Source organism: Bos taurus, chromosome 10 (genome assembly GCF_002263795.3).
Source record: "Bos taurus isolate L1 Dominette 01449 registration number 42190680 breed Hereford chromosome 10, ARS-UCD2.0, whole genome shotgun sequence".
NCBI lineage: Eukaryota > Metazoa > Chordata > Mammalia > Artiodactyla > Bovidae > Bos > Bos taurus.
This window is the reverse complement of record NC_037337.1, coordinates 73,577,518-73,602,059: the sequence shown is the minus strand read 5'-3', so window position 1 is coordinate 73,602,059 and position 24,542 is coordinate 73,577,518. Positions and strand designations below refer to the sequence as shown.

At 45.1% G+C, this 24,542-nt stretch overlaps 1 protein-coding gene across 2 annotated transcripts in view; it reads right to left on the bottom strand.

The window, feature by feature from the left end:
• Positions 1-24,542, bottom strand: part of PRKCH (protein kinase C eta) — a 232,007-nt gene that overhangs the window by 66,638 nt on the left and 140,827 nt on the right. For both annotated transcript variants that reach the window (NM_001076863.1, XM_010809464.4), the window contains 1 exon segment: positions 606-760. In NM_001076863.1, the coding sequence (NP_001070331.1) occupies positions 606-760 (155 nt within the window).

Below are 24,542 nucleotides of genomic sequence, written 5' to 3'. Positions count from 1 at the left end.
AAGGTTACTTTTATCTGCTCTGAGATCTAACAACATTAACCAGATGTCAAGCCCATTTAACATATGATATATTATGATAAAGACTGTGTGTCATGAAATGAAATCAAACAAGATTTAGGAGGGGACTTCACATGATAGACATCATCAAGCAGGACCCTGCTCGTCAACATGTCACCTCTTGGCTCCTGGACTGGTGAACAGCAAGTCTATCTGACCATGATTCTTATCTCAGCCATTTAGAGCAAGAGGTATTCATGCTTTGCAGTTTAGGCACAGATTCTGAAAATGGAATGAATCACTCCCAAAGTTAAAACAGAAGAGACCAGCAAGTTCAGCCCCTTGAAAACCCCAGCTGAACAAATTCATGAACAGTGTCCTTTCGAGACTCTCAAGCCTGTTTTACAAATCCCACACAGGCACAAGCTTTAGTCTGCAGGTGGTGTTCATCACTGTTATTCATTTATTCTAATGGACACACAAAACTTTGTGAATTTCAAAAAGAGTTCAATTGTTCATCATGAGAACCGGAAGGATAAGCTGAATCAGGGAAATGAACCAGGGATGAGAGGTTCATTTGAGAGGGGTTACCAGCAACCGAAACTCACCTATAGATGATTCCTTTGTCATGTAGGAACATAAGTGCCGAAATGATCTCTGCAGCATAGAAACGAGCCCGTGCTTCATCAAAACGCCGGGACTTCTGAATGTGAAACATCAAGTCGCCCCCATTCACAAACTCCATCACAAAAAACAGACGATCCTGTGTACAAACACAAAAAAGGGATCCAACGTGGTGTAGCCATCAGCGTAGAGATCAGTCAGCATCATATGATCTGGGACTGCAGTGTGGGGAGAAGAGGTTGCTAAATGGAGGTGCTCAATGGAACATCCTGACAGCGGCCCAGGGCAAAGCAGGAGGGTCTGATGGATTAGATCCTTGGGATGGTGGGGATTGGGCGGGTAGTGATAGTAACACTTGGATCTCTTTTAAAGAATTCCACATAACCTTGAATTTCTGCATCAAGTAAAAAGTAGAGAAGGTATCAGAATCTTTTGGTTCTAATTCTGCATTTTAAACACCATGTAATCTTGAATTTAATTTTTTTTGAATGTTCAGCATTAGTAAGGTGAGAATGATGTCACTATCTCTACCAAAATCATTGTTTCATAAGCTGAAAGAGAGCAACATAATAAAAAAGTGCATTCTTTTTTTGTCCGGAACGTGCAGGGTTATTCACAGCAAGTAAGAGACATTCCATAGGTCCCCACACCTGGGCAGAGAATAATCAGAGAAAAAGGAAAACATTTTTGACCAATCAGCCAGACAATAGTCTAATGAGAGCCTCAGAGTTGCCTGGATGTTAGAAATTTCATTTAGCCCATCAGAAGATTCCTGAATCAGAAAAGGGAACGTAAAGTCAAGTGAGATGCTGTCTCCATCTGGAATAAAACTCTAATCCAGCAGGTTAAATGGGCTCTTAAGAGTCATTGATGCAGTTGGTGTACTAAGTACTGTACAAGTGTTATAAATAAAGTGCTGTGGAAAGTAACATTGCTTAATGGAAGAAGTGTACAGGTCCCCATTAACAAGTGGTGTCTCCAAAAGGGACAGGGTAAAACACTTTGCTTTGGGAACCTCTGAGATCAAAGGACTTGCTTGCTCCCTCTCATTAGCATGTATGGAGTCCCAGGTTAACCAAGTGCTGGATTAGGTGCTGGGAACCCAACAGAGAGTAAGAGAGGTATAAAACACAGTCTCTATCCACAGAGTGTCTGCTGTGGGAGATACACATTACTTTAAAAACACAAAGTCATATAACCAGGTAACTTTTCAAATTCTGGTAAATTCTGTGAAGGAAAAGTGGGGGAAGCAATGACATCATATCATCTGTTTGTGGGGCTGGGAAGGTCACTCTGAGCAAGTGACGTGTGAGCCAAGACCTTCAGAATGAGTGCCATCAGGGCCATTGGTCATCTTTTTGAGGGGTAGGAGGTTGTTTCGTAAGGAACCTGGTATTTTACCAATTCACAAAGGATATGTATATGTACCCAGAAGCATTTTTATTTGTGGTTTCAAGTGCTGCCATCTCTGCCAGGGGCTGCCATACACAGCTGAATGGTAGACAGAGAGGGCAGAGATTGTGTGTGCTCCTGTTCACCTCCTGATCTATCATGGGTTTAATCAGGCTCTTCCCCATTGGAAGACACTACAACTTATGACCTCTTGTTCCCAATTTAAGATAGACCTTAATTAGAAGGAAAAAAAAATCCTCTTTCTGCTAATGAGAACCAAGACTTCAGGAGTAAAGATGGAACAGCAAGATTCACACACACAAAACCAAAACCCAAACATCAGTAGAACAACTCTCCAGGCTGGCCAATATAAGCCAACAGAAAACTAAAAATACCAAGTCATCTGACTAAGCTAGAGGCCTTCAACTGAGTGGGAGTGACTGGCCAGGGGAGAGGCCAAGTTGGTCAGGACGAGCTTGGATGAGCAATATGGCCCCCTATTTCTTGTATGGGGCAGGCTAGTGTGGAAGGAACAGGTTAACATTGGGTGGAGCAGAGGGTGAGCCTGTGATAGAGACAGATCTAAGAGCTACAGCCACATGGATGTTGTTATGTGCCTGCTGTGTTCATTTGGAGGGGCCTCAGGGGCCTGGATGAGGATTAAGGCCTCAGCAAGAAGGTACATCTGATACATTTTTGTTAACTGGCCTGTCCACCTTTTCATGGCTGTGTCTGGCAGCCACATGAATTCCAATAGCTCAAAATGCCTTGTTACTGGAACGGGGTCAGTAGGTAAGTGGCTACTCTGTAGGCTGTGGACATCAGTGAAGTTAGCACAAGTGTCGACGACAGCAGGCATCAATAAGACGAGGGCGTTCCAAGGGAAATTGCATCCATTTCTAGTTTGCCCCCAAAACAATCCTCATAACTTCAAGTCTGAAAAGCTAGACTCTGGGCTAAATTCCAGATCTGGGGAAGGAAATACTGCCTTCCTGCCTTGGTCGTGCTTCTCCGTCTCAGTCCCACCACCTGCCCTAGAGGCAGATTCTCAGATAATGCAGGGGGTCCTGGGAGGCAGGAACACCTGGGATGCACAGGAAAAGGTCATAAACTTTAGAACCGAGAAAGCAGGGGTTGCTTTTCACCCAGAGTTTAATTCTAACCTCCTGTCTGGCACCACCTAGAACAGAGGGTACAGCTCATAGCCCTTGGGCGACACATGACTCTTTAAGCAAGCAGGAAGGGAAAACAAGCCAGCTGAGACACAATGACGCTTTAACAAAAAGTAATGGCCCATCTTACCAAAGACCTACAATAAGGTCACAAGGTAGAAAAATAAAAGCATGTTGATCAGCTAGCAAAATGTGTTTGTTGTGAAGAGACCTTCTGTTTACATACAATTCTGTTCACTCTATTTTGAAAAAAATGTCTGCTGCAGAGACAGTTAACATTTGGCAGCAATTTCTCCACCATTTCTTTTGCAGAGGTGGAGATAAATGACAAAAATCTCTGGTTTTTAGCAAAGAAGATTCACTCATCATTAGCTGGGGGTGAGTGAGAAGCCGTCCTCAGCAGTAAGTTTTCATTAAACATGTCCTCAGGTGGGGCTTCTAAAAAGTGCAATAAACAGTAGGGGTTGCTGCTGCTGGCAACTAATGGTGAAGATATTTTACATCAGAAAAAAAAAATCATACACATGAATGTACAGAATGATTTCAGTTATAGCCAAAGAGGCAGACATGCACAGAAAAGATGAAAAAAAGAATGCTTATATATGACAAGTTGCTTTCAATTGTGAGATCTCAGATGCCATTTATCTCTTTATATTTTTCCGTATTGCTGAAGATTTCTATGATGACTATTACTCATAATTAGAAACAAACCAAAGTCACTCATGGCTTCCTCCATTTTCTCTGATTTTCACATGAAAGATGGGACATTGGAAAGGACAATTTTGAGACTGTCTCGGAGCAGGTATTCAGGCAGTAGGAGGTGGGATTAGGAAGCCAATAGGAAGAAGGGTCTTTACATCCCCGGTTGGTCATTATTAAGGCCCCTACTAACCACCTTCTCCCTTAACAGCCATTCTGATGCCTGATGTAACCAGGCCATCGGGCTAGTTGCAGTCACATCCAGAGAGAGACTCAAGAGCCTCTGACTTGGGTCCCAGTGCTCCACGGGTGTACAGGGTCTGAGTTCTGGTATGGGCTGTATAGAGTCTACTGAGTCTTTCAGAGAGACCTTTTGGGCTCATATTAAGAGTCTCAACAAGGAGGAATAAATGTTTACTGGGCACACACTGCCAGGCCCTGGGTGGGGACTGAGTTGCATGAAATGAAGGAGAACCCAGGCCTGCTCTCAGGAGCACAACAGCCCAGTGTGCTAAGCACAGTACATGGGCACAGGGGGCGTCATGGGACACAGATTGGGGACATGGAAGCAGCCTGGAGGCTGGGGCGGGCTTTGGGGAAAACCAGGAGGAACCGATTTCACCAGCCTTGAAGGCTGAGGAAGCACAAGTCAGATTGGAGTGGGGATGGACAGGGCAGGACTCAAGGTGAATGAACAGCGGGAGTGTCAGGTGTGGGGCAGGGTGCGGTGACTGCCAAGGGGGACACTCCCCAAGCACTGAGGGTGCTGAGTGGGGGCCTCATTGTAACACATGCAGCTTTCATGATCAAGTGCTGGTACAAAAAAGCCAGGGCTAGTTAGGAAGTGCCCCTTCACCCTTTCCCCAGGTCACCCACAGCTGAGAAGAGGGCCCTAGACCTAGGAATACACGGGATCCCTCACTATAGGCTTTGGTCATAATTACAGGCCCAGTGTCTGGGCTAGACCATGTGGTGACTATACATTTTCAAGGGCTTGGCTTGAAAAAGACTCCAGGAAGTGTTGGAACCTGTCACAAATAATAAAACATGAGCTACAAAAACCAGCAACTCTGGCTGAATTCTACTCCTATGGAATGAATGCCATCAAGCTAGAAACCTTTCACGTTAAGCAAATGCCCTTTAAAGGCAGAGATGAAGCAATGAGGAAGAAGATCACCATCCGCCTACTACTCCACGATCTGTGGTGCTTAAGACCAAGTCTTTCTGGTGACTTCACAAACACTAAGTCACGCTGAACAAACCCAAATGCGAAGCAACCAGAGGAAGAGTCTGCAGGGATCTGTGCATTTAGGGAGGCCCTCACCGCATGGCAGGGTGGATTAAGGCTGCCATGAGTCATTTCTGGGGCACGGAAGAGCTTCCAAATCCCACCGTGGGCAGGGAGGGCAGACGGCTGCTTCTGTATGTAAGCCTGTATAGACAGCATTCCAGTTTTTCTAAAATCCAATTTCCTAGACACTGAGCCTGGACACCTGCACAGCCTCTGGCTCCTCAAAGGGAAGCAGTCTTGCCCCGATGTGCATAGCAGCAGATTAAAGGTCCCACAGACTAGTTGAACCTCAGTTCTAAAGCCAGTGGCCCAGCCCTTTGTCTGTCCCCTGCTCCTTTCTTTTGTCCCTGGTTCAACCAATTACAGACCAAGTCATTAATATGGAGGAATAAAAGCAACTCAGAAATCCCTTTGTCCCACGCAGCCTAGCCCAGCCCAGCCCATGTGAGTTACAGGAGGCCAAGGAGCTGGTGCCTGGTTAATAATAGAATTTCTGTCATCACCTGCCTGCTTCCATTGACCCGCTGCAGGCTGGGCCAGGTCCGTCTGGGCTACTGTCAGTCCCAGGCTGCTACTTACCCAGGCCACAGGGGATAAAAATATCCTGTGACCTGAAAGTGACTGTCAGTATAAGCAGTGTGCATTCCCTAAAGCCCCTCATAAGGACTGTTCTTTAGGAGGTAGAACTGACGCGCAATCCATGAAGAAAAGCTAGAGACAAAACACCTGTTTGGGACTTCCCTGGTGGTACAGTGGATAAGAGTTGGCCTGCCAATGCGGAGACATGGGTTTGATCCCTGGTCTGGGAAGATCCCACATGCCGCAGGACAACTAAGGCTGTGTGCCACGACTACCCAGCCCATACACCTCAACTTACTGAGTCTAGGTGCTGCCAACTACTGAGGCCCTGGAGCCTGTGCTCTGTACCAAAATAAGCCACTGCAACGAGAAGTCCATGCACCACAACAAAGAGCAGTCCCCACTCGCCACTAGACAAGGCCCATGTGCAGCAAAGACGACCCAGTGCAACCAAAAAAAACCCTACCCATCCAGATAAAAGTGCTATGCTACCTGTGGCAAGGTGACCCTACCTAAGGAGGGTGACTCTAGAGAGAGCAGGGGCCAAGGATGAGATGCCTTAGGGTCAGTGCGCCAGGCACCTTCAGAGGTGTCGGCTCAGCTTATTGAGCCCTTTCTCAGAGACCTGCCCTGGCGCAGTCACACAGGTAAGTGCTGGACACACTGCATGTGGCAAGTCGGACCAAGCCGCCCTTCCGCCCCACCCCGGCCCCCTTCCCAGAAAACTGGAACTGAGATGGGCAGATGTTCAAGTAGGCTGTGCTGTGCACAGGACCTGAGGAAACATGAACTAGGGAGCGGAGGCTCCCCCTCTGTGATGTGAACACGTGAAAAGTCTTGGTGTATCACAGTGGTAAAAGCCTGGATGGGCAGATGAAGGGAAGAATGAGGGCAGAGACAGACAGCATGAATGGCTGAGAAGGAAACTGTCTGGGTCCCTCATGCCCTTCCAGCTTCTGGTCTCCGGAGAGACCTGGCCAGTGTGTGCCCTTGGGTTCCATGAGATACCACTGTGCCTCTGAATCTGTTTTCACATCTCCCTTTTTGAATGACCCTGGTTTAGTATTTTCCTACTTTTTTCTACTGGGAAAATTTTAACCGAAACATTCACCAAATTTTAAGGGGCAGGAGGTTTCCTGATTTCTAAATCTGGGATAATAACATCTCTAATTACACTGATCGTGTGAAGATTAAACCAGAAGCCAAGTGCTTGGCATGGCACCAGACCCACAACAGTATTCTCAACAAATAGTTATTCGTTACAGCTGGAAGACCTTGTGCCCAGCACTGAAGTCCCTGGTGTAGCTAAAGGGAAGCACAGTGTGGTCAGGACCATGGGTTCTGGAGCCAGGGAGCCCAAGATACCAAAGCAGTTCCTGCTGTGCTCTATTTTCGCTTCCTCAAAACTCTCAACTGCAAAATGGGGACAATAAGATGACTGAACTCACAGGTATTAGAGGATGAAATGATCTAAGCTTAGAATTTCAATCAGTATATGGCACGTAGTAAGTGCTGGATAAAAGTTACCAGCTATTAGTCAAAGTGAGTATTAGGCACTCAGTCATGTCCAACTCTGTGTGGCCCCATGGACTGTAGCCTGCCAGGCTTGTCTGTCCATGGGATTCTCCAGGCAAAAATACTAGAGTGGGGTGCCAGGTTCTTCTCCAAGGGATCTTCCTTACCCAGGGATTGAACCTGGGTCTCCTGCATTGTAGGCAGATTCTTTACCGTCTGAGCCACTTGGGAAGCAACTATTAGTAGCAGTACTACTGATATCTTCCTCCTCATCACCGCCTCCCCCAGGCAGCAGCCACCCTGGCTCTCTGCTCCTGGGGCTCTGGCCCCTGGGATGGCGGTTGCAGCAGACTAGAGAAGCACCTGCCGTGGACGCAGAGATGATGCTCACAACAGAGCACTCGGCCCGGCAAGGACACGGGAACGAAATAGCAGCCGAAATGCTACTGCAGCAGCTCCCTGATCCTCAGTTCAGGACAGGATTCTCGAGGGTTCAGGGAGTCAGGAGGACCCTAGGGCAGCTACTGGAATGCAGGAGCACTTCCTGATACTGCATGGTCATGGCCTTGACCTGATAAGGAGGACTTATCTTTCTCTGACGTGACTATTGAACAAGGGGTCACGAAACTAGATTTGATAAGCCAAGTCACATTAACCAAAATTTCCTCTCCAACAAATTTTTTCATTTTTCTAATGTTAGATGACAATTCATACTCACTATTTTAAGAGCTTTATAATAATCATAATTATTATTGCAAGGGCAAATGTGCTCCCCCATGAACTGCAAACTTTATAGGACTTCTTATAGTGGCTGTTCTCCCCTTCAACGGAGTTCATTTGTTCTCATAAACAGATTGAGAAAGATTTTTCTGTTTAAAGCAAGAACCCACAGTCACTGCCATTGACACATGTAAATGTCACCAAAACATGTATTTATAGTGAGGATATAGGTTACCTTTTGGAAATAACTCCAAGAATAGAAACAACATTTAAAGTTAAAGACTAGTTTAGTTATTGCTTGAAGATAATGTTAGGCTGGGAGTCCCATCTATACTTACTTACTCATCCAAATTTTAAGAATTGCTTTGAAATTACTTCTAAATAAGTAACATATCAATCTGGTATCAAACTGATCAGCTGTGAACAAGCGAAAGGAAACCTCCAGGAATAGACAGCATTGTGCTGCATTTCTTGGAAGTGCCTCCTGCTTTATGATTTTTCTCTGATGAAGTCATCTACAGGGTGAATAGGGAGTTCAGATTAACAGGAACAGTTACTGACGTCAAAGATGTGACAGTGGAAAAGCACCCTGGTGAGGAAATCTGATTGCACCATGCCTGAACTGGAAACCACTCGAACTTAACCACATTAAGAACAATTACAAAGCTCAAGGAAGAAACAAGGAGGGAAGCAAATAGCTTCTTCATTTTTTGGTTTGGTTTTGTTTTGTTTTTTAACTTACCATTTTGTGTAGCCCAGAAGAGATGAGAAGTTAGTTCAATCACCCAGCAAGTCTTCTGCTAAGCCCACAGGCACAATACATCCTGTCTGAGCTCAGACACTAGTCTTTGGGAAGATAAAATATGTCTCCAATATAACAAGCCCCAAGGAGCTTGCATTTGAAACCTGGAGAGACACACAGTTCTTTCCAAAAACCAAGTGTTCTTTCTCCTGGTAAACTGAACACATTATGGTCTTCCCTTGTAATGTAACTTGACAAGGCTTACTGGCTTACATACCAGAGGAGAGGAAATGTCTGACAATCAAACCTGCAGTTCAACACCCTATGAAGCATCTGGGCCGGGATATTTCTTAAAGCATAAATAAGTTGCAAACATATGATAGGGGATATAGTGAAGTTGGTACTCAAGTCCTCCCTTTCTGATGGAGTCTCCTTTGTGCCTCTGATCCACACATATCTTCCCCAGTATCACTGAACTGGCTGTTCTGGCTTTCTGCACTTGGTCTTGTTTCTCTGGAAAACCTGCAACCTTTCAAGGCAGAGCCGGGATGTCAAATGACGTACCACCACCCCTGGTGCCTGGACCATGCTAAGGGTTAACAAAGCCAAGGAACTAACATCGCAGGAGGCCATCTTTGCTTCCTGATTAGATTTAAACCAGAATATTAGAAAAGCTGGAACAAACTGCCAAAGACTACTTTTATCGGCCATTGTGTAGGAGTCAAGCACAAAGAAGTAAAGTGCCTTGTCCACAGTTAAAACAGTTGGTAGAAGAGTCAAGAGAAGTTAGGTCTGCTTGACGCCACTTCATCTCCCTTTATTTACAAAGCTTTGGCTTTTCTGTTTATAAAAGTAATTACACGTTCTTCATTCAAACATAATTACAAAGTAAATACATGGAAAATTGAGGAGAAAATAAAATAGCTATAATCCTGACACCCAGAGATAGAAGTCTAAATACGAGGAAAAACAAAATTATTTATGGCTTTTAGCATCCAAAGAATTGCAGATTTTAGAGCACATAAGATATTTACAAAATAATTTTAACTATGTTTGGTTTCCCCCTTATGTCCTAATTATACTTAATACTTCACAGCATGTGAAAGAACAGAAAAAGAACAGAAAGGGAGAAAACAAAAAAATATACCCCTTCTTTTTCACTTATATTACAAATATTTCCTCATGTACTTAGTCATCAAAATCAAGATTTTTTTAACAGTTACATACTATTCCTGATGCCACTTCTATGAAATCCTACAATTAGCTAGACTTCTGCTTAAGTTGATCTGAATAAGAGGACATAGTATTAATAATCTAGTCACTGTACTATGATAAAGATCAGATTTATTAGCTTGGAAAAACAAGCATCTCTGATAGCAGATGATTACTAACTGGACGTGGTGTTTTAATTCTGAATGTAGATTCCCAAAGAAGAAATCTTAGGTCAGGAGTCCCCAGACGCTGGGGCACTGACTGATACCTCCAGTCAGATCAGCAGCAGCATTAGATTAGGAATAAAGTGCACAATAAATGTAATGTATTTGAATAATCTTGAAACTGTTCCTCCCAGCCTGGTCCGTGGAAAAACTGTCTTCCATGAAATCAGTCCCTAGTGCCAAAAAGGTTAGGAACCATCGTCTTAGGCGATTATTCACTTTTTTTTCTTGTTTAGTTTATTTATTTATAATTGGAGGATAATTGCTTTATGATATCATGTTGGTTTCTGCCAAATATCAACATGAATCAGTCATGCTGCTGCTACTGCTAAGTCACTTCAGTCGTGTCCGACTCTGTGCGACCCCATAGATGGCAGCCCATCAGGCTCCCCCATCCCTGGGATTCTCCAGGCAAGAACACTGGAGTGGGTTGCCATTTCCTTCTCCAATGCATGGCCCATAGGTATAAGTATGTATACCACTTGAACCTCCCTCCCATCTCCCACCCCATCCTACCCCTTTAGGCTGTCACAGAGCACTGGGGTTTGATAAGTCACTTTTTAAAAAAACTTTGGGTCAGTTCAGTTCAGTTGCTCAGTCGTGTCTGACTCTTTGCGACCCCATGAATTGCAGCACGCTAGGCCTCCCTGTCCATCACCAACTCCAGAGTTCACTCAAACTCACGTCCGTCGAGTCGGTGATGCCATCCAGCCATCTCATCCTCTGTCGTCCCCTTCTCCTCCTGCCCCCAATCCCTCCCAGCATCAGAGTCTTTTCCAATGAGTCAACTCTTCGCATCAGGTGGCCAAGGTACTGGAGTTTCAGCTTTAGCATCATTCCTTCCAAAGAAATCCCAGGGCTGATCTCCTTCAGAATGGACTGGTTGGATCACCTTGCAGTCCAAGGGACTCTCAAGAGTCTTCTCCAACACCACAGTTCAAAAGCATCAATTCTTCGGTGCTCAGCTTTCTTCACAGTCCAACTCTCACATCCATACATGACCACTGGAAAAACCATAGCCTTGACTAGACGGACCTTTGTTGGCAAAGTAATGTCTTTGCTTTTGAATATGTCACTTAAAAGTATACAGAATAGGATTTCTTTAAATCATCATTTCGCACAGTACATTCTTTTAAAAAAGATTTTGGTTTCAGCATCAAATAGGAGCAAGTCTATTGAAGATACTTATGCATTTAGTTTGTAAGGGTGATAAAATAAAGATTTAAAATGCCATTTCGCCATTTCACTTATTTAGATCCTTTTCACAACAGAGGTTCTGAAACTTTGCAACTTTTTAAAGAAGATTTCATCTCTCCCTTTGATTTGTGGATCAGTTAGACATGTGTGCCTTCTAGGAAGAGATTCCGGGTTACAGCTGTTTGATTAAACATTTTTCCCAGTTAGGGAGGTATCGAATCTGGCCAAGAATATCCATGTTTGCCTTGAGAAGATGCCTGGGAATCCACTGGCTGAGAGGCTCTTCCTTCCTCTGCTTTATGTGCTGCAGTTTCTGTCTGGAATGTGTCTTCTATGCGCTATTTTGAGTCTGATTTTTCCAGTACAGCCACAAGATTGTTCTTCCCTGGCCCTCAGACTGGGGAATAAAATCCCTTAAACCCCCTTACAATCTCTCGACCCTTTTTCCAATGTGGGCAAAATATGGGTCTTCATGGTCCACTGAGGAAGAAAGAAGCAGACCTTAGTGTAAATGGTGTGTGTGTGTGTGTGTGTGTGTGTGTGTGTGTGTGTGTTGGGCGCTCAGTTGTGTCTGGTGCTTTGCAACACTGTGTCCTGTAGCCCACCAGGTTCTTCTGTCCATGGAATTCTCTACGCAAAAATACTGGAGTGAGTGACCATTCCCTTCTCCAGGGGATCTTCCCAACCCAGGAACTGAACCTGGTCTCTTGAGACCCAAGAAAAAGAAGCATAGCTATAATATGATGAGGGACAAAGTAATCAGAAGTAGATGAAAAAGGTTTACCCTGGGGAGAGGATATTGTGTTGACTTGTCAAGAAGCTTCAGCTGGTGAAATAAAGTTCAGAAGTGCCCTTCAAACCCCAAGGATGAGAACGGTGACTAAGATAGCGGTATCAACAATCACATCACAGATTCAATGGATAGCTTTGAATCCTTGGGTGAACTGACTTCATCATGGTACTTGATGCCTCCTCCTATGAAAACTCTTCCTTCTGATTCTTTTTTCCCCCACTTAGAAATTTCTAACTTAGGGCTTCCCATGATAGCTCAGTTGGTAAAGAATCCACTTGCCATGCAGGAGACCTGGGTTCAATCCCTGGGTTGGGAAGATCCCCTGGAGAAGGGAAAGGCTATCCATTCCAGTATTCTGGCCTGGAGAATTCCATGGACAGTCCATGGAGTCGCAAAGAGTCAGACACGACTGAGTGACTTTCACTTTCACTCTCCTCTCTTCTCCTTCTATAAACACCTATGGAAATATTTAAAATTACAGTTTCTGCTATGCCAAGAACAACTAAATAGCCTGTTGATGAAAGTGAAAGAGGAGAGTGAAAAAGTTGGTTTAAAACTCAACATTCAGAAAACTAAGATCATGGCATCCAGTCCCATTACTTCATGGCAAATAGATGGGGAAACAATGGAAACAGTGAGAGAATTTATTTTTGTGGGCTCCAATATCACTGCAGATGGTGACTGCAGCCATGAAATTAAAAGATGCTTGCTCCCTGGAAGAAACGTTATGACCAACCTAGACAGCATATTAAAATGCAGAGACATTACTCTGCCAACAAGGATTTATCTAGTCAAAGCTATGGTTTTTCCAGTAGTCATGTATGGATGTGAGAACTGGACTATAAAGAAAGCTGAGCGCTGAAGAATTGATGCTTTTGAACTGTCGTGTTGGAGAAGACTCTTGAGAGTCCCTTGGACCGCAAGGAGATCAAACCAGTCAATCCTAAAGGAGACCAGCCCTGAATATCCACTGGAAGGACTGATGTTGAAGCTGAAACTCCAATACTTTGGCCACCTGATGTGAAGAACTGACTCATTTGAAAAGACCTGATGCTGGGAAAGATTGGAAAGCAGAAGGAGGTGATGACAGAGGATGAGATGGTTGGACGGCATCAGTGAATCGATGGGCATGAGTTTGAGTAAACTCCAGGAGTTAGTGATAGATAGGGAAGCCTGATGTGCTGCAGTCCGTGGAGTTGCAAAGAGTCAGACACGACTGAGCGACTGCACTGATACTGGTACTATTCTAGGAGAGTACTGATGAACCAAATCTAATCTCCCATCTGGGTTCCCGTCTAATCTTACTACTGGGTTTTCTGTAAAGTGAACCCATGTATTCCATTCCCCCAGGCTCCCAATGGGTCAGAACTCTGGCTACTCCTCTCACTCTTTTACTCTAAAAAGTCCTACCAATTCCACCTCCTATGTGTTCCCCTGACTCCACTCTTGTGACAGCTGCCTTGGAGCAGAAAGGTTCTGCCGGCCGACCAGTGGTTCAACAGCCTTACCAGGGCTGCCCCTGTCAGTCTCCTCTGCAGACAGCCACCTAGAGTCCTCCCCAAATGCAGATCTTAGGTTGCTCTCTGACTTCACATCCTCTGCCAGTTGCTTTCACCTCTGAAGAGTCTAAACTCTTCAGCTCAGGATGTCTTCTTTCCTCCCCACATTTCCTCTCCTGAAATCCTGTGCCATCAAGTCATCTGGGGGCTCCTGGCCACATCATACAGTTTTAAGCCTCTCTGTCTTTGCATGGCTGTTACCTCCGTCTGGAAGACCCATCCCCCTTCTGTCCTGTAGGGCTCCTATTCATCCTCAAAACCCAGCTCAGAATAGCCCCTCCCATGGAAGGTCCTCCCAACCTCCCCAAGGGCCAAGCTATGACTATCTTCTATTACACAGTGATGAAACACACCTGTTTAGGATAGGGTGATCCTTGACTGAAAGCGACCAGAGGACAGGTCCACATTTATTCTTCCTTATGTTTTTAGTCCCTAGCATATAATGTCCCTGACTCAGGAAACATTTCCTAAATTGAATTAAAAATGCAATACACATACAATATTACCATTCAACATTTCAACAGGCAATGTGTCTGGTGGCTAGGATCTACTTGTCTGGTTTTTTTTTTAATTGAAGTATAATTGCTTTATACTGCTGTGTCAGTTTCTGCTGTACAGCAAAGTGAATCAGCCATATACATATATAAATCCCCCCCTTTTTTTTATTTCCTTCCCATTTGGGTCACCTCAGAGCACTGAGTAGAGTCCCCTGTGCTATACAGTAGGTTCTCATTAGTTATCTATTTTATACATAGTAGTGTATATATATCATTCTCAATCTTCCAATTCCTCCCACTCCCCTGCTTTTCCCCTTAGTATCCGTACATTTTTTTCTCTATGTCTGCATCTCTATTTATGCTTTACAAATAAGATCATCTTTATCATTTTTCTAGATTCCATATATATGAATTAATATACAATATTTGTTTTTCTAACTTACTTCACTCTGTATGACAGTCTCTAAATCCATCCACATCTCTGCAAATGACACAGCTTTGTTCCTTTTATGGCTTAGTAATGTTCCAGTGTATATATGTACCAAATCTTCTTTTTCCATTCCTCTATTGATGGACATTTAGGTTGCTTTCATGTCCTGGCTATCGTAAATAGTGCTTCAGTGAACACTGGGGTACATATTCTTTTTGAATTAAGGTTTTCTGTGGGAATATGCCAAGGAGTGGGATTGCTAGGTCATATGGTAATTCTGGTTTTAGTTTAAGGAACCTCCATACTGTTCTCCATACTGACCGTTCAATTTACATTCCATCAACAGTGCAAGAGTGTTCCCTTTCCTCCACACCCTCTCCAGCATTTACTATTTGTAGATTTTTTTGATAATGGCCATCGTGACCAGTGTGATACCTCACTCTAGTTTCGATTTGCATTTCTTTAATAATTAGGGTGTTGAGCATCTTTTCACCTGTTTATTGGCCATCTAAATGTCTTTCTTTGGAGAAACGTCTATTTAGGTCTTCTGTCCATTTTGGGGTTGAGTTGTTTGTTTTGATATTGAGCTGCATGAGATGTCTGTATATTTGGGGGATTAATCCTTTGTCAGTTGCTTCATTTGCAAATATTTTTCTCCCATTCTAAGGGTTGTCTTTTCATCTTGTTTATGGTTTCCTTTGCTGTGCAAAAGCTTTTAAGCTTAATTAAATTTCATTTGTTTATTTTTGCTTTTATTTCCATTACTCTAGTAGGTAGGTCAAAAAAGATCTTCTGTAATTTATATTAAAGAGTGTTCTGCCTATGTTTTTCTCTAAGAGCTTTATAGTGTCTAGCCTTACATTTAAGTCTTTATTTCATTTTTAGGGTCTACTTTTAATATGCAGAGACCACACAGTTTTGCAGACAGCCTCTATGGTATCTGTATCTTAAGCTGAAATGACATTTCCATACATGGAAAACAAACGAAAGAAAACAGCAAGTCTGTTTTCCCCTAGAGCACACTTGTATTGCTACCAGAACATTTTTTCTACACTGATTGGGAAATGTTTCTTAAAACTTTATCTCCGTCTGTAAATTCCAGTTATATGCAGCACACAGAGGACAGGAATCTGACTCACAGATAGGAACCCCTTTAAGACCACAGTGACGATGATGAGTTTCATAAGATGTCACTCATTCGGTGCCTTGTTGGCAAAGCAGAAATATGATCATTAAATGCCAAAACATGAGAGCTGCACCTTGTGGACTGCTTGCTTTCTAACATAACCCATTTTAAATATATGCTCGCTGAGCCAATCTTTTGTTCTCTGGATGCCCCCCGCTCTGATAACTCTGCCCCATCACAACAGCTGGCAGCCTGCTAACTCCTGCTCACATTCAACAGATCCCTTATTTCCACCTCCTCTTCTTAGCTCAGGGCCCCAGTTCCTTCAAATGCCACAGTGTAGCGGCTGACAGCTGTTAGCAGCCCCTAAACAGGAACTCTGTCTACAAACTCAGGGGAAAAAAAAGATATAATATTTATGTTTTCATAAAGAAGACCTGACACATTTTCTTTGACCTCTGTAGAGAGTAAATTGATCTAGCTTACTTGACTTTCCATATGTAGGCTGGACCACCAGATGCTCACGTAAGGCAGGGGTTTTCAACTGGTGAGATTTTCCCCCTCAGGAGCGTCTGTTTGTGTCTGCAGACTTTTTTGGTTGTCATAATTAGGGACGTGCTATTGGCATTAGTGAATGGAGGCTGGGGATGCTCTCATCCTACAGCACACAGGATAGCCCCCACCCTCTCATAAAAAAGGATTATCCTGCCCCCAATGTTAGCAGTGGGCAAATCTCATCACATTACATAAATAAGTGATTTAAATTTTATATAAAATTTTTAGTAAATTTAAGTAACTTCATATATATATATATATTGCTATCGTTTAGTCATTCAGTCATTTCTGACTTTGTGATCCCATGGACTGTAGCCACCAGGCTCCTTTGTCCATGGGAGTTCCCAGGCAAGAATACTGGAGTAGGTTGCGACTGTCATTCCCTTCCCCAGGGGATCTTCCCGACCCAGGGATCATATATATATATATATTATTTTTTTTTTTTTTTTTTACTGGAAAGATTGATTATTCATCAGTCATTTAATTCCCTGACATATTGACCTGCTGGTGAAGGCCAAGGCTGTGGAGATAAAGTTCTGAGCAATGTGGAGGGAACTTCCTACTACAGATCTGACCTGAAGCCAAAGTAAAGAGGGACAAATTGAATTTATGAAAGTGAAAGAGTTAGTTGCTCAGTTGTGTCCCACTCTTTGTGACCCCATGGACTGCAGCCTGCCAGGCTCTTCTATACATGGAATTCTCCAGGCAAGAATACTGGATTGGGTTGCCATTCCCTTCTCTAGGGGATCTTCCTGATCCAGGGATTGAACCCAGGTCTCCTGCATTACAGGCAGATTCTTTACCATCTGAGCCAGCAGGGAAGCCCCTGGTGAGTTTATGAGCAGGATCTCAATTCTGCAGGTTCCCAAAAGAGACCTGAACCAGTCTGCAGGTCTAGCTCCCTACTTTGCTGGTTGTATCTAACTCATTTTGAACCCCCTTTCACCACTGGTAGACACACACTAGCACAGAAGGTCTGGGCTAGTCACGAGCACTGGCTACTTCCCACTTTGCAAGGAAATCTGAAATGAGGAGAGGAAGGACAAGGATAAGGCACTTCCCATGGGCATAGGATTGGGAATGCATGTAGGGAAGAGGGGCGGTGTTTTGCTGGAAGGGCTCTCCTCTTGTTTTGGTTGGGAATTAAACATTACATCATTTTAATGTTGAAAATATCATATACCATAAGGATGAAATTGAGTTTCTGGGAAGAGTTCCAAGACTCCCTTCATAAGACCTAAGCAAGACATCATCACAGACCATCCTAAAGAAGTGGGTAGGAGTGAGCTCCAAATACAGCAAGCTCTTTTGCTGTGCAAATATACTGAAAGCTGGATGGCTGCACAGAAAGGAAACAGGAACTCCCTGGGTGGCCCTAAAGGGGAGACAGGGCCTGCCAAAGCCTCTGCCGCTGCAGCACAGAGGGTCTCTGGTAAGAGGAGACGAGGTACTCTCTGGCTTCAGAAGGCAGGAAAAGGAACCCTGCATAGGAGCAGTCAGTCCTGAAGGCATGGATATGGGGGTGGGGGCAGGCAATGTTGTCCCCGCAGCCTCCTGTGGGGCTCTCAGGGAAGAGATCAGTCTTCCCAGCAGCAAGAGGAACTCTGTACCAATAGCAACGGTGAGCGCGGCAAGTAAGCTGAGCTGCTGCTTAGCCACGACACCTCCTGCTTTGGACCCCAAACCCACTGCCCTCCCTGCCCCCAGGAATCTCCATCAGGTCTTCAATTCCCTGCACCAGATGGGAATGCACAAGCAAATACAGCTTCAAGACACTTCTCCCAGACTCTCCTGTAAGCAGATGGCTGCTCTGAGCCTGCCCTAAAAGTAATCCCAGAAATTCGACCACGACCAGCCCACCACAGAGGGGTGACTCTCTGCTATGGACCTGCTACTCAGGTCCCAAATTCCCCAGGAGGACACCAGCTCCTTGAGGGAAGGGGCTCCTTCCTGCTTTGTCCACCGCTGTGTCCTTGGGGCTCAGAGCCGGGTCTCCACCCTGGAGGAACTCTGTGCACATTTGCCGAATGAATGAACACCCCCAATCTTCACCAACTGGTGGGCAAGTCTCTGAAATTTCAAGTTGGCAAAGTTTATACTGACAGACAGGGCTGACTTTGTCCTGAGAGGCCCTCGACCTGGAGCCCGAGAAGAGATGGACAAAGCTGTGTTCTGACCAGTGATGAAGTAATTATGGAAAAAGCAAGTATTCCAAAGCTAGAAGACATTAGAGTCTATGGTTTCCACCCAGTGCAGTTGGGTTTCTAGACTGCATGATTCTGGAGGGGCTTGCTCCAGCCACCCACAGATGTTGCCTTAGGTCTTGGCCCCAAGGTCCTAGTTGGTCCTGACAAAGGCCAACCTAGTTTCCCAGGGAAATACCCTCAGGCCACCCTAGGGTGCTAGTTGGACTGTTAGTCTTGTATTCTGGTTGCCCTTCTGAGCAAAGACTGGCCCAGAGGGAAAAATTTCCCCCAGAATCCAGAGCTCCTTTTCAGCTACCTTCCCTTTTGTAGCAGGGAGGAAATACAGTCCTTATACTGTCTATGCCACATGTATGACTCTCCTCTTGCCAGCCAGACTGAGCATTGCAAACACTGTTTCTTTCCCTTGCCCTCCATCAGTGTGATTCCGGACTGGCTGACTTGTCACTAAACCATCTGGCAGAAAGCCCCTCATGTTCTCATGCCTGGAGCCACTCCTGGCACTTCCAGCCCGGAGCTTTAGAACAGGGCCCCGCTGAGGTCTGAGCATCCATAGTTTGGCAGGTTCCCAGGCATGGTTAGGGAAAACCATAACCAACACTCCCTACCACAGATCTTCACCAGTCATCAGACACACAGGGGCCAAGTCTGACCCCGGCAAGTCTCGGCCAAGTCAAAGGAAATGACACACAATCTGTGAACCGCCTTTCACACACTGGAGGTGGGGGGTCCAGGCCATCTCTAGGTCATCACCGTGGGTGACAGCTAGTGACAAGGCCAGTTGCAGCTGAATAACCTCAAAAGGAAACACATGCCAACCCTTTCAAGCCCTTTGGTCACACCAAGCGTTCTGGCATCCTCCCCAAGCAGAGACAGCCAAAGGAACAGCAAGAACTCCGGGTTCTCCTATTTCTCATTCATTTTCATGACCCTATTGAGTCACAGATAGTCGGGAAGCTGGGAAGCCTCCGGGGACAGAAGCAAAGGTCCTAAATCAGCACCCACTGTCCCCTGCTAGAAATTCAGAGCCCAGAGACAGCCCATGTGCATTCTGTCCCCAGCGGGAACATGATTAATGTCAGGAACATGCCCAACTGGGAAACACCACGTTCTGGCTTGTTTTCTATTTTGATCTGAGCCAACGGCAAACTATACCAAGTGACCCATAAGCAGCCCACATTGTGTTTACGGCACTCAATGCTCAGTGGAAGAAGGAAGCCCAGTTCCAAACAGGTTAAGAAGAAATGGCCTTTCCTTAGGTGTTTTATAAAAGGCCACAAAACCCAATGCTGTGAAAACCTACTTTTATTCCTGCTTGATAACAGTCAGGGGACCTTCCTCAAGACAAGGGTGCCGTTAGCTCAGCCAGGATGAGAACCCAGAGCTCGCCTATGGAAGGCTGCAGTGCAGTCCCCTCCTGACAAGATTCCGAAAGATGCACTCCAGGGCAACAGGATGATTCTGCTGCCCATCTCCCCTGTGTGTGTCTCTCTTTGACACGTACACCCCTCTGCTAATATTTAACACACTGACAGAGAAAATAACTCAACTCAGGTTGTTCCCCTGCACCCCTGTTGTGGGTGATCTTCAGACATATTTTACGTGTGACTTACGTGCACTGAAATCAGTTTGCACGGGTTAGGTAAGCTGACAGCACTTGGGTCACAAGATTCCTAGCCACCCTACCCTTCAAAGGCAGGGTTTCTGCTTTATTGATGGACACTGAGGTGTGGCTTCTTAGGGAAAGCGATGGCCCCCCGCCAGGAACTCCAGGTGCACTGCTTTGTGAGCAAGCCCCTGCAGGGGACACCTGACGACACCCCATCCCCCGGCTGCTGTCCCTGTAAAAGGAGGTTCTGTGTAATGCCTCCCCCGCCCAGGGCAGCAGATCACCAGCGCACAAACGCGCTCACGGCTCCAGCGCGGCCTGGGCACCGGGCACAGTGTGTCCTGTTTTCCAAATGGAAACCTTTGCTCTAACAAACTGGGTCTCTGAACAAAGGCTAAAGCATCTGACCAGTGTTTACTCTGCCGCTCCCCCTCCTGCTGCTGCCGCCCCTTTGTTCCTCCTGGTCTCGGCCCTCAGCTCTCAGCCAGGCTCCAGGAGCGCCAAGGAGAGCCCCGGGAGCTGGGGGTGGGGAGACCCGGATTCCAGGCCATAAATGCCAGCAGGCTCAGCTGCCGACACAACAGTTCCCTGATTAAGATGAAAGGAGTGTGAAGTGAATTTAACCTGAAAGGGTGGGAAAGGCAGTGTACCCCAGGCCAGCAGCCCGGACCTGGGCGCTCCTGGCTTCAAGAGGCCTCACTCCCCCGACCCCATGGACAAAGAAACAGAAGCACGTTGCAGGAACTGGCAAACAGAACAAAGAAGAAAAAGATCATCCATAATTCCACTGCCTTCATAAGAGTCCCTGATAGTTTACTGGCATCATTTCCTCCTGTTTTTTTTTTTTTTTGGAAGAGGGGACAGGTTTGCCAAGTTGCTATCCCAGGAGGAACCTGAAATGGATTCACACTGCTAATTATCATAAATTCTGTACTATTTCCCGGCCTCCCATCTCTTGTCCCACCAGTTACTCTGTTTAATTTTGGGCAAGTAATTCAGCTCCTCCTTCACTTTGCTGCTGCTGCTGCGGCTGCTAAGTCGCTTCAGTTGTGTCCAACTCTGTGCGACCCCAGAGACGGCAGCCCACCAGGCTCCCCCATCCCTGGGATTCTCCAGGAAAGAACTCTGGAGTGGGTTGCCATTTCCTTCTCCAATGCATGAAAGTGAAAATGAAATTGAAGTCGCTCGGTTGTGTCTGACTCCCAGCAACCCCATGGACTGCAGCCCACCAAGCTCCTCCGTCCATGGGATTTTCCAGGCAAGAGTACTGGAGTGGGGTGCCATTGCCTTCTCCGCCTCCTTCACTTTATCACTCAGCAAAATAAAGATAATAATTGTACCCATCTTCTAGGGCTGATGTAAGAATTGTATGGAATAAATCATATATGTTAGATGCTTCTGAAAGTAACACACAATCTTTTAACTACTTAATATTCAATCATATCTCTACTGGCCAAAAACCTTCATCCAGTAGTACATTTTTTAAGTAGATTCCCATTGCTGAAGACTGAGGTTGTTTCCAGTATCTTCCTAGTATAAATTATGCACTGAAAATTAAACATAGTAATGCGTAATGTCTTATTCTTTATGTTGCTTTCTTTGGCTAGGTTATTAGAAATAAAATCAACAGATCCAAGAGTATAAACATTGATCCAGACTGTAAGCCATGATCCAGCTTAACGAATCATTCACAAACTATTAGAATTTACAATGCTTTCAGAAATTTATGAGAATGCCAATGGAATGATGTACTTGCAAGTAATATGTATTATGATAAAAAATAATCTGGGGCAATAATTCATGGGCCCATAATTCTACGTAGCAAACTTGATAAATTATCTAATATTTAAAATTTGCTTATCTTTTTGTTTTGACCAAGAACAAAAAGAGCTCCAAAATCCCTATTTTGTGAGTGTTTATGGTTACCGTCATGTAGGGTCTGTGCTGGCCCCTGGGAGTCCCAGGACTGTTTTGGTGTGGGGAAGGAGGCAGTCATCACAACACCCTGCTGGTTGACTTTTGAACCATGGCATGCGTGTGGCAAGAGCGTGTCTGCATTCTCGCCTTTGGTCCTCACAGCAATCCCGCTTTCATCTCCACCACGAGAACTCTAGGGCTCAAAGGACTTTTAAGGGAGTTGCAAGCCATTCAGACAGAGGAAAACAGACTTGGAAGGACTCAGCTGCCTTTTCCGAGGGCAAGGCTGCTGCCATATCAACAGGTTGGAGGGGAGCCAGTGCAGACGGAAGGGGCTTAAGCAGATGCTGAGTCAACAACCTCTATGTTGTACAAGATACCCAGTGGACGGAGCCGGACTCCAGAGTCAGCCTGACCCAGAGATGAACCTTGTTTCCATCACTCAGCTCAAGGGAGCCTTAGCAAGTTGCTTCCTTTCTCCTGGGCCTCAGAGACACTCATTCCGCAGGCCTGGACAGTGAGAGAAGCGCTGTTTCTACCAGCATCTTTACAATAAAGTGACACATTGCAAATGCTGGGGAGTGGCTCCCACGCCTCACCTCGGGTCCCTTCTAAATTCTGCAAGGGCAACTGTTACAGTTTCGCGTGACACATTGATCAGCATCTTCTTTTAGATGTCAGGGGCTGCCAAACCCAGTTGCTGAAAAGTAGTCATTTACCTGCTGTAATTTCTCATAGTAACTGGCATTTTCTGTTCTTTATACTTAGTTTTTCAATAGCAAATGGGGATAGTGACTGAGGACTTCTGACAGATGGACTGATGCAGAGAGCAAATGACATGCATATGTAGAGTCTGATACCTTGCAAATCCAAGAGATGGCTTAAACGATAGCAATATGAAAACTGCATATCTTTATCTCAGCATAAGAAAAATGCACTTGATTCTTTTAAGCTGTTCCTACCACTTTATCATCTAAACTTATGGGAGGGGAAAATTACCTTTATCCTTTGCTTTGGAGACATCTACTGCAACACACAAATGTTTAAACCCCAAAGTCAGCTCTGGTGCAGAAATAAAAATCACCTTGTGGTAACGACTGCCACCTTGTGGCCATATATGAAACTGTCACTAAAAATAGATGCTGCTGCTGCTGCTGCTGCTGCTGCTGCTGCTAAGTCGCTTCAGTCGTGTCCGACTCTGTGCGACCCCATAGACGGCAGCCCACCAGGCTCCCCCGTCCCTGGGATTCTCCAGGCAAGAACACTGGAGTGGGTTGCCATTTCCTTCTCCAATGCATGAAAGTCAAAAGTGAAAGTGAAGTTGCTCAGTCATGTCCGACTTTTAGTGACCCCATGGACTGCGGCCCACCAGGCTCCTCCGGCCACGGGATTTTCCAGGCAAGAGTGCTGGAGTGGGGCACCATTGCCCTCTCCGAAAAATAGATGGCCAATGTTAATAAAGGCCTGGAGCCATTGAGGACTCTGATGAAGAGGGTGTGGCCTCAAGGGGCCCAGGCTGTGAGAGGCAAGAAGAAGGAACACAAGGGAAACTGCAGCCCAAGAAGCTATTAGTTGGACCTTGAGGTACTTGGACGGCATGGGAGTGCATGCCATGCATCCCCTTTCACCTGTCCTCCTGCCTCCTGGCTTCCCTGCTGCATCCGTTCTCCATGCTGCACATGTGCCTTTGCCAACACAAGGGGCCCTTACACATATGTGATGTTCAGCCTCACTTTCTGTTGGAGAAATGCCAGTTAGAACTCCAAAGTCACGTTAAAAAAAAATCTCTCCAGCCATCAAAATGATAGGCAGCGTCATAACAGGAGAGGAGGGGAAATAAGCCTTCTCAAATGTGGTTTGGGAGTGTGAATTTAGAAATACGGCCAGCAAGTGGAAAGAGCTGGGGCTCAGCAGTCAGACTGCCTGGCTTTAAAACCTCTGCCACTTGGAAGCTAAATTTCTTCCTGCCTCAGTTTGCTTATTTGTAAAATGGGAGTGATGTGAACAGAACTTACTTCACAGGATTACCATAAAGATTGATAATACACACAAGGCACTTAGAACAGTGCCTGGTATATAAGCGATAAAGTCTTAGCTATTTTCAGCCATGATAGGGGAGAAGGCCCACTAGACCCCATCAGAATCATAAATCCATCCATTTTTGACCAAGCAATACCACTTCCCATAGTGTCCCATATAGAAATCATAGCACAGGTACATAAGATAAAAGTACAAGGGACTCATTGTAAATTTGATTGAAATAAAAGTTAAGTATAACCTAAGTATTTACCAATAGGAAATAGGTTAAATAATTTGTATTATGGTCTTAAAATGGAATACTATGCAGCCATTATAAATAAGGCAGTCAGGTATATTCAAATATGAGACAATCTCATTATACATTGCTTTTTTTCAGACAAATAAGGTGAATGGGGATGCAATGTACAATGTGGTGACTACAGTTAATGATATGGTATTGAATATATGA